This window comes from Melospiza georgiana, chromosome 21, assembly GCF_028018845.1.
Source record: "Melospiza georgiana isolate bMelGeo1 chromosome 21, bMelGeo1.pri, whole genome shotgun sequence".
In the NCBI taxonomy this organism is placed as follows: domain Eukaryota; kingdom Metazoa; phylum Chordata; class Aves; order Passeriformes; family Passerellidae; genus Melospiza; species Melospiza georgiana.
Window position 1 is genome coordinate 2,435,262 of NC_080450.1, and position 14,670 is coordinate 2,449,931.

General features: G+C 47.6%; 1 protein-coding gene across 1 annotated transcript in view; it reads left to right on the top strand.

The window, feature by feature from the left end:
* LOC131092134 (ATP-binding cassette sub-family A member 9-like) overlaps positions 1 to 11,337 on the top strand; it is a 31,539-nt gene extending 20,202 nt beyond the window's left edge. Inside the window, exons 23-39 of the mRNA XM_058038674.1 lie at positions 333 to 446; positions 959 to 1,129; positions 1,288 to 1,401; positions 1,587 to 1,694; positions 2,257 to 2,325; positions 2,876 to 2,967; positions 3,308 to 3,428; positions 4,330 to 4,444; positions 4,703 to 4,794; positions 6,033 to 6,196; positions 7,279 to 7,354; positions 7,832 to 7,926; positions 9,216 to 9,335; positions 10,068 to 10,208; positions 10,774 to 10,853; positions 10,946 to 11,001; positions 11,105 to 11,337. Coding sequence (XP_057894657.1) covers positions 333 to 446; positions 959 to 1,129; positions 1,288 to 1,401; positions 1,587 to 1,694; positions 2,257 to 2,325; positions 2,876 to 2,967; positions 3,308 to 3,428; positions 4,330 to 4,444; positions 4,703 to 4,794; positions 6,033 to 6,196; positions 7,279 to 7,354; positions 7,832 to 7,926; positions 9,216 to 9,335; positions 10,068 to 10,208; positions 10,774 to 10,853; positions 10,946 to 11,001; positions 11,105 to 11,194 — 1,818 coding nt within the window. The 3' untranslated portion in view covers positions 11,195 to 11,337. The remainder of the gene's footprint in view (positions 1 to 332; positions 447 to 958; positions 1,130 to 1,287; positions 1,402 to 1,586; positions 1,695 to 2,256; positions 2,326 to 2,875; positions 2,968 to 3,307; positions 3,429 to 4,329; positions 4,445 to 4,702; positions 4,795 to 6,032; positions 6,197 to 7,278; positions 7,355 to 7,831; positions 7,927 to 9,215; positions 9,336 to 10,067; positions 10,209 to 10,773; positions 10,854 to 10,945; positions 11,002 to 11,104) is intronic.
* Positions 11,338 to 14,670: the final 3,333 nt, after the last annotated feature.

Consider the following 14,670-nt stretch of genomic DNA (forward strand, 5'->3'; position numbering starts at 1 on the left):
CCACAGCAGGGGTGGAATGAGGTGATCTTTAAGGTCCTGTCCAGCCAGGCTATGGGAATACAACAATGATCATTGCAAACCCCACCTTTCCTCAGCAACAATAAGCTGGTCTTCATCCTCAACAATTTACAATAATCCAAATTATTTCTGCAAATTCTAGGATGCTAAATGTCATTATTTTGTTCTTTTTGCCTTGTTTTCTGTTCTTAATCACCACTGGCTTACCATTAGTGCTCTTGCTCACTGGCGTGTTCAACCATCCCGTGAGCATTGAGCCAGCCAGGTTGTCCCTGGGCAGCATCAGCCATGGATGACTGAATTTCTTCCCACAGGGAGAAAGCCTAGAGCTGAAGCACTACATTTTCTTTGGCTTGTTCACCTACCTGATGGTTTTGGCTGCTGGTTTGCCTCCTCTCTTTGCCATGAGCAGCGTGGAGGATTACAAGGTAAAGGGCACGGGGAGTGAATGCAATGCAAAATGTCTGGAGAGCACCAGTGGGCAGGCCCTGGCACAGATGCCCAGAGCAGCTGTGGCTGCCCCTGGATCCCTGGAATGTCCAAGGCCAGGCTGGACAGGGTTGGAGCACCCTGGGACAGTGGGGATGTCCCTGCCATGGGCAGGGATGATATTTAAGGTCCCTTCCACCCCAAACCATTCTGTGATTCTGTGGTTTTTAGGTGGGGTGATAGAAGAAATTCAGGCAGATCAGTACCAAAGTGCACTTCTCTGCATCTCAGGGAACCAGCTGGGGCCCACAATAATGTGGATGTCAATAAAGCTTTTGAGACCTGAATGATTTAATTTTTTTTACTTTTAGGAATGACGTGGTTTTAAACAAATGGTTGAACTAAGAATTGGAAGTGGTGGAAAGGAGAGAAAGGGTGTAGCAAAGGAATGGAGAAGGGGCAGGGTTGATGTTTTAGACTCTCCCTTTTCTCACTTTTGTCGTTTTTGCAGCTCCAGGCTCGCTCCCAGCTGCGGCTGGCGGGGCTCTTCCCCTCAGCCTACTGGTGTGGGCAGGCTCTGGTGGACATCCCCTTCTTCTGGAGCCTCCTGTGCCTCATGTTCGGGCTCCTGGTGCTCTTCACCCGCATCTGCCCCTTGGAGACCCGTGCTGTGCTGACCCTGGTGAGCTCTGGGCCAAGTGGGTGAATGGGAGCAGCTCCCTGCCCCCGTTTCACTGCAGGATTTGGCTTTGGAGAGTTCATTTGCAATGGGTTTCTCTGGGCTGGTTGTGATGTATCCACAGGCACCTCCTGGTCACTGGTGTCTCTCTCTCTCTGCAGCTCATTTGCATCTTTGGTTATGGAATATCTCTTGTCCTCTTCGTTTATTTAATGGCCTTCAAATTTCACATGGGGCGAAGCAATCGTTACATTTGGTCCTTAATCTTCATTCTGGTAAGTGAGGAGAACCTTCACTCTGAAATCTTTGATTTACTCACCTTGACACTTGGGGCTTTATTTCAAATTTACATAAATAAATTTCAGTTTATATCAATATTCAGCAGAATAACCTGAATCACTGACAAATATCCTGGCAATAATACATGAATGTTGTAAATAGTTTTTCTGCTTTATTCCAGGTGAATTATGTTGCTTTTATGCACAGTGACCATCATGAAGTGCTTTACTACATCTGCATGCTGATTCCTATGTTTCCCCCTGTGGGCTGGATCATGTTCACTGGACTAGTAAGCAAAACACATCCTACTAAATTCAATAATAAATTCAATACTTATCCTATGGTGCAAACTGGCAAAGGAAGAGGCACTTCCCAAATTCCCAGTCAAAAAGAGAGAGTGGGAAAAGAAGAAGGAGTTTCAGGCTGTTTCAGGCCAAGATTTGACCTGTTAATCCTTTGTTTGATCAGGTTTTTTTGGTTTGTTTAGTCCCTAAGGGTGTTACAGTGGCTGTATTTTGGCAGCAGGGGTGGGATGGGAGGGGAAAGTGTTGGAATAGGAGAACCAGGAAAGAGGAAATGAGCTGGGAGAAGGCCAAAGACCTGGGAAGAGAGAAGCAGTGATGGAAAAGGTCAACTTAACCTGGCTGATTTGATGCCTCTGAATTTCTGTAGCCAAGGAAGTCACAACCCATTGAGGCAGTGAGAACCAAATTTAAAAATGCAGATCAAAGCTCCTTTATCCCATCCTGAAGAAAAGCTAAGCATCCCTACCTGCCCCTCTTGCTCTGACCCTGCCCTGAGACACGCTGTGCTGAGGAGTTTTCTAATTGACTGATCTCCTTTTCTTCCAGCATTTCCTCATGTACCACAAATTCAGCATTTTTGAGACATGGAATTACATCTACATGCCTGTCTTTGCAGTAAGGAGGGGCTTGGAGATGGTTGCTTGGGCAGGGGTGACTGTCAGTGATGCAGGAGGCTTGCACTGGGCTTGTAAACTCTTCCCCTTAAAGAAAGGATGAGTTTTGTAGTCAAAATTTCCCATTAAGTGTTGGCAAGGGAGGCAAATTCCAAGAAATCCTGGGCTTGTGCCTGATGTGGCCTTTGGATGCTGCAAAAATGGGGCAGGGGCTTAAGTGGAGCTCTTGTAGAAGGCAGAGATGTTATTAATAAACTGATCATGCCAATGCTGCTGCTACAAAAGGATGAGAGGATTTCCCATCCCATGGGATGTCTGTTGGGGTGCAGGTGGATTATCTGGGCTAGAGCTGCTGTAAGAAATCAAGGCTTTTGCAAATATTCTGCATATCAGAGAGGAATGTCGGCAAAGCATCAATTTAGCTCCTTGCCCCTGCAGACCTTTTCAACAGGCTGAAATTAATGAGATTAATGCATGCCTTTATAATTTAAATTAATGGGGTGTGTTGCTACCTTGTCTGCACCCAAACCTAATGAGTGTCTGCTTTTCAGCCATACATCCACGCTGTGGTTTTTGCTTTCCTCCTGCGCTATTTGGAGATGAGATACGGAGAAGCAGTCCCAGGGTTTGATCCCATCTTCAGGTGGGTCCCAGGGGCTCCTTGTGAGCCACAATTACCCCAAGCTGCAGGGTGGGCTTGGAGCTGCACAGCCTCCTGACAGCACGGGTAATAAAACACGTTATGTGAAAAATAACTGTTATGTTATTTTTCAGTGCGGTCAAAGTTGATAAGTTAAGAAATGCTTGTAGTGTTTTGTAATTAGGAAATACTTGGCTTCTGATTGTGATCTTGTGAATTAGAACATCAGTATTGTCTCACCCTTCTCATGGGGCTGCAAATGCAATAGAAGTTTGCAAAACGCCCCTCGGTTGCCCCATCTGCGGGTCAGAAAGGGGCTCAGTGTGCCCCTGCTGCTCTCCAGGATCCAGCAGGGCCGGGAGGAGCCCCAGCAGAACAAGGAGCCCCCCGGAGAGGAGCCCGCCGAGGTGCGGGCGGAGCGGGAGCGCGTGCGGGCCGCGCTGGCCTCGCTGCAGCGCCAGCAGGTGAGCCCCGACCCAGGCCTCTGCAGGCCCTGCTTCCCCTCCCCACCATCCCCATCCTCCCAGCTCCCTCTGCCTTCTGAGCTCATGCACCCAGAGCCCAGGAGATACCTCTGACTGCCCTGGAGGACCCAAAACCCTGATGGGGGTCTTGGAGACCTTGGCACAAAGCCCAAGACCCCCGTGCCTTTGGTTTTGACCCGTGGAAAAAATTACCAACCTTATATGAAGATTTAGAAGCCACAAAAATTTAAGTAGAGTGATAGTTAGTTCATCACAAGGTGAAAAGTAGAATTTTGAGGGTTTTGGAATGGATGCTCGAAGTCCCAATGTAGAAGAATTTGAGTGTGCCCCGTCCTTCTCCTTTCTGCTTCCCAGCCTCCATGTTCTAAGTGATGCTAGCACTTCTAGATTAGTTTAAGGTAGAAACTCCCTGTCTAACATAAGTGATAAGTATTAAGAAGTTATTGTAGTTAATTACGTGTAGTTTTTAGTATAAAAAACAGCACTGCCTCTGGGGGTGGTCAGTGTGCCTCAACCTGACCTGACCTCGGTGAGTCAGAAAAGGAATGTTATAAATAAGAGACAATAAACAACTTTGAGAGTGAGAACAGATAGAAAAGAGGCTTGTACACATCTCAGAGTCACTCTGACCAGCAGAAGTCTCGGGAAGATGTGATCTCACTGTCCAGCCCACGGTGGCACCACAAGGACTTTAGCTGGCCCTGTTATTTTTATTCCTATCCTGCATATTTTCCTGTTTTGGTTTTTTATTTTTTAACCTCTGTTTCATGGTTTTTTAATTTAGAAATTTCTCTTTTTCAAAGTCCTTAATGGTAAGAACAGATCAGCTGTATCGGGGGGTAGGAGGAGAATTTTTATTTCCCTCTCTGTCTCTTCACAGGACTTGGTCGTTGTCAACGGTTTGCGCAAGGAATACGAATTCAAGACATCCACTTCCATCTTTAAGAAAAGGAAAAAACTTGCTGTCAAAAACCTCTCTTTTGGTGTTAAAAAAGGTTCAAGTACTTTTCTGCACTCCCTATAATATAAATGACTAAAATCTAAATGGAAGGTCTCATTTGGAGGCAATATTTTTGTTAGAATTTTCTGGTGGGCATTGAGACCTGGCACTCTGGGCTCCTGCATTCAAAATTTTAATTTATGGGGATAAAACAACCCTTTCTCCTACTGTACTTCTAAATATTACATAGAACACAGGGGAGCAGTCATATTACCAAGAAATATTATTAACAGTTTTTGCATATTTGTTCCAGGAGAAGTCTTAGGTCTGCTAGGACCCAACGGAGCTGGGAAAAGCACAACTCTGAACATGATTTCTGGAGGTGTAGCAGTGACTGCTGGGGAGGTAGGTGGCTCCTTGGAGCAGCTGCAGAGTTGACCTTGATGCATTTATAAATTAAGAATGTGATAAGGCAAGCCAGCAAAATCTTCCTACAATCAGGGGATGTATGGATGTTTATGTATAATTTATGTTTCCTGGATATTTACAGAGCTGAGAAAAAAGTGTTGATTTATGCCAAGCATAAATTGTAGCGTTCATCAAAGTCAGTGTTACAGATTTAAGAGTTTGAGCAACAGGAAATCTTCAGCTGGCATTGGAAACCCATTGTGAAATGTCTCGAGCCCTGTAAGAATTGTTGACATCTAAAAAACCCCAAAAATAACACTCTCCATAAACAGCCTTGCAAAACCAGGAAATTGAAAACGAATGTGAGCAGCGTTGGGCCAGTGACAATCCATCATTAATTGCATGCAGAATGATTAATGGCATGTGCTGGGGGAGGAGAAATGCCATTGCTCTTACAGATTTGGGACTGAAGGTTGGAAATAGAAAAGTATTACTAGGAAAGGACAGGCTGGTGTTGGTAATATCACCCAAAGTGAAAAAGCAGATGGAGCAGGATCACCCTGTCATGGAGGGTGACCACTCCCAAGTGGCTGCTGACCACACAGCTGCTTGCCTTGGCCACTTGGACGGGGCTTGGGGCAACCTGGGCTGGTGGAAGGGGTGGGATGAACTCTGAAATCACTCCAAGCCAAAGCACCCTGTGATTGTGTGACCCCGCAACCAGAGCTGTGTGTCTGTGCAGGTGCTGCTCTGGGGCCAGGATGAAGTTCCCCCACGCCCAGGGGAGCAACCTGAGCTGGTGGAAGATGTCCCTGCCCATTTTAGGGGTGGGATGGGATGAGCTCTGAGATACCTCCCACCAGAGCCGCCTGTGATTGTGTGACACAACTGCAGAGCTGTGTGTCTGTGCAGGTGCTGCTCAGGGGCCAGGATGAAGCTCCCCCATGCCCAGGGGAGCAACCTGAGCTGGTGGAAGATGTCCCTGCCCATTGTAGGGATGGGGTGGGTTGAGCTCTGAGATACTTCCCACCAAAGGGACTGTGTGAGCCCACTCCCAGAGCTGTGTGTCTGTGCAGGTGCTGCTCAGGGGCCAGGATGAAGCCCCCCTGTGTCCCTGGGCTGGCGGGAGATGTTGCTGCCCATTGTAGGGGTGGGATGAGTTCTGAGACACCACCCAGCCACAGAAGCTGCCTGTGACTGTGTGACCCCACTCCCAGAGCTGTGTGTCTGTGCAGGTGCTGCTCAGGGGCCAGGATGAAGCCCCCCCGTGCCCGGGGTCTCTGGGCTGGTGCCCGCAGCAGGACCCGCTGTGGCCACACCTGACAGTGCTGCAGCACCTGGAGGCCTTCACTGCCATCAGGGGAATGAGGGAGGAAGATGCTGCTCTTGCCATCAGCTGGTAGGAAGCCAAATGATCTCATCTGTTGGTTCTGCCTCCCTCCTGAGGTGGGGAGCCTTCCAGCCCGTCTGTTGCTGCTGGAAATGAAGGGTTGGGACTGTTTTCAAGCTAGGAATGATTTATGGCTCAGATAAACATCAATCTCAGAGGCTGTGAGATTTTACAGGAGCAAGCATTTGGCCATAGCTCAAGAGTAGTCACAAGTTTCTTCATTACAAGGCAATACAGAACTTTCTAAACCAATGGACAGTTGCCACTGTTCATTTATTTATTATATTATAGAATTTTATTTTGCTTTTCTAATCTAACACCGTTACTAATCCTGCTGCAGTGCAGATACTTTTGTCTAATGGCTTCTGCCTCACAGGCACACAAATGCTTCTGTTATAACTTCTAAGCTCTCAGCTTATTCCATACAACCCCACCCTTATTATAAACCCTTCACCATCTTATCAATACAGTTTCTCACTTACTTAAGGCATACTCTCACCTACAGCTGTAGAAATATAAATTTATTATTTTTCCGCTTAATATCTCTGTGTTGTATTTTTGCATCGATCTAAGCTTCCTCCGAGGCTGTAGATTAAATCCTTCAGTGTCTGAGGAAGTTTCTGTGTTTCTGATTCCCACACCAGCCCAATCACTCTGTGATTTATAGGGTGGGGAAGGGTTTCTCTGTTAACAAAACTGGCTCGTGTGGTTAAGAGACAACATCTTCAATGCCTCTCCTTGGAGACGTGGCTTCTCCTGATGAGGTCTGGTGTTTTATACTGTTCTCAGTCCCTTGCCTATGAAGATTGTAACACAAGTTTACCTGGAAATATTCAGAAAAAAAATCAAACTTGTCTCAGTTCATGGGTAGTTGCAGGAGTAACTCAGTTCTCTCATTAGCTGTACTTCTTGCCTTGAATTTCTGCAAAAATTCCTCAATTTAACATCCAAGTTAGGAGCAGAATCCCCAAGTAACCCAAAGTGATGGATATCAACCAAAATATGTCATTGTCTGGTTCCTCAGCTCCCCTGACACAGAGGTTCCACACCAAGATGGTCATTTGAGGCTTTTCCCTTTCCATTCCCCACAGCATAGGAAGGACCTTGGATCTCCTGAAGCATTTCAAGAGCCCAGCGAGGAGTTTATCTGCTGGAGAAGCCAGAAAGGTGCGTGTTGGATTTGTCTTTGCTACTTCCCCAAGCCCTGCTCACTCTTTCTTGGACATGGTACAGAGGAAACCTTCAGCTGAGTGGGTTCCTGGCATCATTCATTTTCATCAATACCTTTTGAATCCATCCTGGCAGGATTCCCTCCCTCCTCCTCACCCCCTTTTGCCATTCTTTAAGTGCTGACCACAAACTGGATTTACAATCACCTCTTCACGCCCCACCACCTACATCTTCCAGTAAATGGGATGGAAAACCACTTTCAAATCTTTGGCAGGCTCAGGGGTTCTGGGGAAATATGATTTTGAGTGATTAAAACATTAACTGAGAACACCTGAAGTGGGATTTTTTTTAAATCCCTGTTCCTTTTGTACTTCGGAATCAAGAGCTTCATCTTTGAAAAATTCATGGGGATTAAGGTGCACCAGTTTTGCAGGTAAATAAAAGAGCCCTGACCTGATGTTGTTGCCATTCCAGCTGTCATTTGCTCTGAGCATCCTGGGAGGCCCAGCAGTGATGCTTTGGGATGAGCCCTCCGTGAGTGTGGACCCCAAAGGGCAGCGCCGCATGTGGTGAGCAGCCCTGGCCTGGCAGGAATGGGAATCTGGGGCAGGATTAACAGGATGGGCTCACCCATCATTGCAGGAACTCTTGGGCAGGCAGAGGGGACACTGGAGATCTGTCTTTTCCCTTTTTCCCAATGCCCAGGGGATAGCGAGAGCTTGCTGAGCTCCTCACTCAGCTGGCAGCAAACCCTGTAACATAATGGTCATTAATAAACCCAAAAAATTACTCCATCATGGTCATTATTACACCTCAGAAAATGACCCCATAATGGTCATTAATACACCCCAAAAGATGACCCCAAATGGTCATTATTACACCTCAGAAAATGGCCACATAATGGTCATTAATACACCCCAAAAAATTTCAGTAGGCACCAGCTGAACCCATGCATTTGGTACAGAAGCCCAAATTTCTGTTTTCTTCAGAGCAAGGGAAGAATTTGTAGGAAGTTCTCCTTTGAGGCATTCAGGGCTGGTGTTTGCTTCAGCTTTTCATCAGTGCAACAAATTTGGAGGGATGCTGACATGACAAATTACAACATAGCAGCGGCATCCAGGTCATCTTTAAACGAGAAAACTGAAGTCTTTTAAATAGTTCTCTGCTTTTTAATAACTTTAAAAAGTTGTTTCTATGGAGGGAGACATAGACCAGTGTTGGAGCCCTGGATGCTGAGAATTTTCAACTTTCTGTGCTGAAGGGCACAGACCCACAAGAAAATATTGCAATTGGCCTGAGGCTGTGGAGAAGCTTCCAAAATTGATTGATAACCCTGGGATTATGGGTGTAGAGTTTGATTGGAAGTTTGTAATATCACAGGGTGGAAAACTTAGAGTTTGGGGTTTTAGAATAGTAATATACATAGAGCAAGATGGAGGTTTTAGGGTGGAAGCTGCTCCTTCTTCTTCACCTTCTTCTCCTTCTTCTTCACCTTTTTCTTCCTTCTTCTCCATGGGTTTGGGTGGTTTTGTGTAATTGGACAGAAAAGCCTGCATTGCGGACTTCAAGTGATCAGTTATTGGGTTAAAAGTGAAAATAATTTAGGTGTCATTCCTTAATTGGATAGTTTGGCTTCAAAAGACCTTGTATAGAAAGATAGTTAGCTGTTGTGCATCCTGTCAGTAGAATGCTGTTGAACTGATGACTTAATGTAGACAAGAAATAACAAACATCTAAACCTGAACGTTGAATACCGCCTCTAGCGCTTCAACCCCCACCTTGGCAGAGGCAGAAAGAGAAGCCAGGAGATTTTCCTGTGGCCATTGCCAGGAAGTGACTGTGGTCCCTGTGTTGGCAGGAGGATGCTGGAGGCCTCCATGAGGAGCAGGGAGCGGGCAGCCATCCTGTGCACGCAGTCCCTGCCCGAGGCGGCGGCGATCTGCGACCGCGTGGCCGTCCTGGCGTGCGGCCGGCTCCGGTGGGCACGGCACCTGGGCTGGGCTTGGGGCTGGCTTGGGTTGGTTTGGGGTAAATCTGGGGTTGGGGGTCGTTTGGGGGTCTTTCGGCTTTGTTTGGGGTTAGTTTGGGGTTAATTTGGGTTAGTTTGGCTTCGTTGGGGGTTGGGTTTATGTTTGGGTTAGTTTGGTTTTAGTCTGGGTTAGTTAGGGGTTAATCTGGGGTTGGGGTTCATTTGGGGTTAGAGTGGGGTTATGTTGGGGTTTGGTTGGGGTTAGTTAGGGTTAGTTTGGCTTCATTGGGGGTTAGGGTTACATTTGGGTTAGTTTGGGTTTGGGGTTAGTTTGGGGTTAGTTTGGGGTTAATCTGGGGGTTGGGGTTTGTTTGGGGTTTGTTCGGCTTACTTTGGGGTAAGGTTGGGGTTCGTTTAGCTTCGTTGGGGGTTGGGGTTATGTTTGGATGTAGTTTGGGGTTAGTTGGGGTTAGTTTGGCTTAGCTTGGGGTTAGTTGGGGGTTGGGGTTATTTTGGGATTATTTTGGGGTTAGCTGGGGTTGGTTTGGTTTTATCAGTTCCTTATCTAATGGCAAATACTGGTTAGGATGCTCCCACGTGTGTCACAATCAATTTTGTGGGAGGTAGCATGGCATGAAGAGCTGATGAATAAGAGGATGCACAGCCACTCCTCAGCTCCCTCAAGCCATGGATTTATTTTCTGGTTGTCGTGGTCTGAGCTGTGTTTCCCCTCCTCTGCAGGTACATCGGTTCCCTTGAGGATCTCAAAAGGAAGTTTGGCACCAGTTACCGCCTAGAACTCAAGATGACAGACGCGGGGCAGAGCGATGCTCTGCACACCGAAATCCTGAACCTCTTCCCCCAGGCAGCTCGGCAGGAAAGGTCAGTGCCCATGGGCTGCCCACAGCCTGCATTTGGGTTGGGATGCTCTCTTCCTCCTGCTGACCTTGCTCAGTGATTCACCTGGAGCACAGTTATCCTACAAACCCTCCAAACTGCACTGTGACCACGCTCACAGGGGCTCTTGGGTGAGGGAAGAGACGAGAATGTTGACTCCGTGTTTCAGAAGGCTTGATTTATTATTTTATGGTATATATTACATTAAAACTATACTAAAAGAATAGAAGAAAAGGTTCTCATCAGAAGGCTGGCTAAGCTGAGAATAGAATCAGAAAGAATGATAACAAAGCTTCTGTCTCGGACAGAGAGTCCGAGCCAGCTGACTGTGATTGGCCATTAATTACAAACAAACCAACATGGACAAATCACAGATCCACCTGTTGCATTCCACAGCAGCAGATAATCATTGTTTACATTTTGTTCCTGAGGCTTCTCAGCTTCTCAGGAGGAAAAATCCTAAGGAAAGGATTTTTCATTAAAATATATCTGCAACATTGCACTGCTGAGTCACAAGATGAATAATTCATTTTTTTCATTACTTTTTCAGGACTTCATCCATGCTCACCTACAAGATTCCAGTGGCAGACGCACTACCTCTGTCCAGGTCTTTCTCCCAGCTAGAAGCAGGTAAAAGGAAACAATCCGTAAAATAAGGAAATCACTTTCAAATGGTTTCTGTGGATTTGGGTTTTAAGGATGCTTTCTCCATCCCTCCGCAGCCAAACGGAATTTCAAGCTTGAGGAGTACAGCTTGTCACTGAACACTTTGCACCAGGTAGGCTTGTGCAGGAGCTCCAGGTTGAGAAAGGAAGAAATAAGCTGTGACCAGCACAAATACAGCCAGTCCATGGCAATGATGGGGTGCTTTCCCATTGCAGGTGTTTGTAGACCTCACCAGGGATGCAGAGGAGCACGACCTGGAGGTGGCCTCCAACGGGGCTGTGGAGCAGAGACCCCTTCAGCCCTGATTCCTGGAGCCACAGTGGGAAATACTCCATGCATTTCATCAGTGTGACTGAATTTCATCAGTGAAATCACTGCTAGCTGTGGTCAGCTGCAGCCCCAGCACTCGGTGACCCACGTCACAGCACACACAGCCCTGCAGGTGTTCTGCCTCACAGAGAAAAGAGAGTTATTATTTTAATAAATAAAGCCTTTATCCTTTGACATATCTCATCTGTGCCCCTGCTCAGGGTGGCTCGTGGGGTTTGAATTCCTGACCCTGAAGCTGTGAGGGACACTGGGCTGGGATGGGGGCTCAGCCCCTGGGGAGAACCAGGAGCAAACCCTGGGGAGGCTCCGACACCTCACTCATCCATAGCAGGAGGACACCAGGTCTCTGCCTTGTCAGACCTGAGAATCCTCACCCTCTGCCCAGTGGGATGTGGCCAGCACAGCTAGCCTGATTCCTGGGAGAGAGAGGGACCAAATTTTGACCCAAAAAGCTGCTCTTGCTGTGAGTTCCAGCTCAGGCCAACTTGGCCCATCTCATCCCCCCCACTGGGGCCAGGGACAGAGGAAAGGACTCAGCAGCGGCTGGATAAATGTAATGAAAACTGGCAGCTCTTTTATCATCATCTATAAAAGCCAGTTATTAATTAGAGTCAAAATAAGGTGTGCTTTGACCCAAAATGGAGCTGAAGAAGGACAGCAGGCTGAGCCTTGCTTTGGTCATTGGGAAGAGAGGGTGGGTGCCTGGGAGGGATGGGGCAACTGATGGGGAGCTGGGGGCAAGCCCCATCACCCTGCCCCTGTCTGTGCAGGTCAGCATCATCTCTTGGATTATCTGCCTGCTAGGGCTAGAGTTAAAAAGTAAATTTAAAAAAAACAACACAAAAAACAACAACAAAAAAAAAAAAAAACCCAAACAAAAAAAAAAAAAAACCAAACCCAAAACAAAACAAAAAACAAACAAACAAACAAAAAAACTAAACGAAACAGGAACTCCCTGCATCCAGGGATGCACTCCAGGCAGGGATGTCTGTCTGGGCACTGCAGGTACCAGCAGGTGGCTGCCCTGGCTCACGGATGGGCTGCTCCTGCCAGGAGCAGTGCCCAGAGCAGCCACCCACACCCCGGGGTTCTGTTTTCCACCTGGATCTCCCAACATCGGGGCTCTGCCAAGGTGGTGGGCAGGGAGGAGACTGAGATTCACTGCCTGGCACCTGGCAGCTCCCCCTCTTCAGGTTAGGGTTGTTGGTTGTCCTTTGGGAAGGAGGGGAGGAGAAGGTTTGGACACCCAGGAGATGTTCTGGGGACAGGTTTAACTCCATCCCGTGCCCTGACTTACTGCACCTCAGCTGTCTGTCTCGCTCTGACACATCTGAATGGGATTTAAACCTTAGGGGTGTTTTTTTTTTTCCTGCTAGGCAGAGCAGGAGGAAGCAAATCCAGCTGCTCCACTTTTCCTGTCCCAGCTGCTCAGGCTCCCTCCCAGCCCTGGTCCCTCAGCCCAAGGATGCTGCTTTGGGCAGCCACGCTCCAGAGCCTGGGCTGAAACCAAACCCATCCCCTTTAGGAGTGTGGGCTTAGTCAGGAGACGTTTATTTCAGCGTTTCCAAGATGTTTTTTAGCTGGAAGAGCTGCAGCTATGCAGGAGGCAGCACTTCTCTGCTGCCCCTGCTCTGTGGCTGATGGCACGGGAAGAGTTTGCCACCTTTTGTCCTCCCGTGGCTGTGCTGTGACATCTCTGTTGACTTCAGCCCCACTTGCTGCACTGAGAAACACAGCAGAGTTTGCTAGAGAAAGGATTTCTGTGTGGTTTGTTGTGGGGCTGGTTTTTCTTCTCCTGGCCACCACTCAAGAATGTCCCGAGTTAACTTCTCGGACGAGGCGCTCCAGCGCCCCAACAGCGATGTGCTCTGTTTGCTTCTTCTGACACAAATAAAGCTGGAGCCCGGCCAGGGAGGAAGGACAAGGAAGCCAGGGGAACGAAAGAACCCATGATGTGAGGAATGTCTTTTGCAGGAGTGCCTGAGGGGGGAAAAAACGGGAAAAGAGAGCTGGGAGTTTTTGGGAGAGCCAGTCAAGCCCAGGGAGGCTCAGCACCTCTGCTCCTCAGGACAGGCTCTGGAGTCCTCTCAAACCTTCCTGCTGAGGTAAGGCCGAAGCATTCTTCCTAAACCTAAATAGCAAATGTTATTTTGAAGGTATGGAACCCCCCAGTAAATAATAATGCCGTTAATAACCCTGGATGAGGGTACAATGTGTTGGTGAGGGACGGGGCATCTTTCTAATAGGTTGGGTCAAGCTTAGGGGTGTTTAAAGGCAACAGAGTCTTTTAAACCTTGCTTTGAGATTAAATAACACACAAATGGAGCTCAGCTTGTGGCAGAGATTTATTTCCAGTGTTTCTCAGCACTACAAGGAGGCAGCAGCTCCAGCTCAGTATTTTAAATGATCCAGGACATACGAGGAGCAGGTTTCTTTCCCTACCTTCAGTGTAAGCTAAAGTTTGGATTTAAAAGTTCTGTCCATCTTATGCCTCTAAAAAAAATCCTCCTAAAATACCACCGGAGCAAAGAAATCAGTTGTTCCACATTTCCCCCAGCTGCCCAAACCCTGCAGCAGCCTGGGGTCAGTGGGCACTGAGGGGTGACCTCACAGGGGACATGGGGCATGTCCAGGATGAGCTCCTGGTGTGCCACTGTCCACCCCAGGATCTCCTGGGACTGTCAGCCCGCTGAGGTTACTCCATGGGACCCTTAGATCCACCTGGCAAGGGGCTTTAGCTGTGAAACAAACCTCATGGCAGAGGTGGAGATGTGCAGGTGACACACACAACCTCCTGATCCTCATTTCTGCGGGGTGAAAAAGCAACCAAGTAATAGCAAGTTTAAACCCACAGTTTATTCAAGGAAGTCTAGAGGTTATTACACACTAAATTCAAATTTTTATACACCTGGGTTTAGTGAGACCATCAGTGAGGAAAAACTGTTTAGAGATGGTGGCAAAACCCAGGGCAAGTGTTTGCAGCCCGTTTGTTGCAGCTGCTTTTCCAGCATTTCAGTGCCTGCTGTCTCATCACACCAAGATTCAGCCCCTGAGGGCTGAATAGAAATATCTGGAGGAAGATAATGTCTGTTTTGCCTGTCAGCACCAGGAGGCATTGTCCCCCAGGGGAACAAGACAACGTCAATCTTCCTTCCCTATGACAGGAAGACTTGAAGGGATTAGATCTGCAACGGCTCCGATTTTTCTACCTGAGAATCACTTAGGGAAGATCAGGATTTTGTTGAAAAGCAGATTTTAGCTCCAGATGTGACAGCAGAGCAGTTTGGCCATGTGAACAGAGCTCTTTTACATGGAGCCACTGAATCCTTTTGCTCATTAAAGGTCCTCATGGATATTTTATGGATGGTTAAAAGCACACGTCTCATCTGCAAAAATCTGACAGGGGGCTTTGTGCTTTACTTCTTTCAGTTCCCACATTAACCAGGCAAAA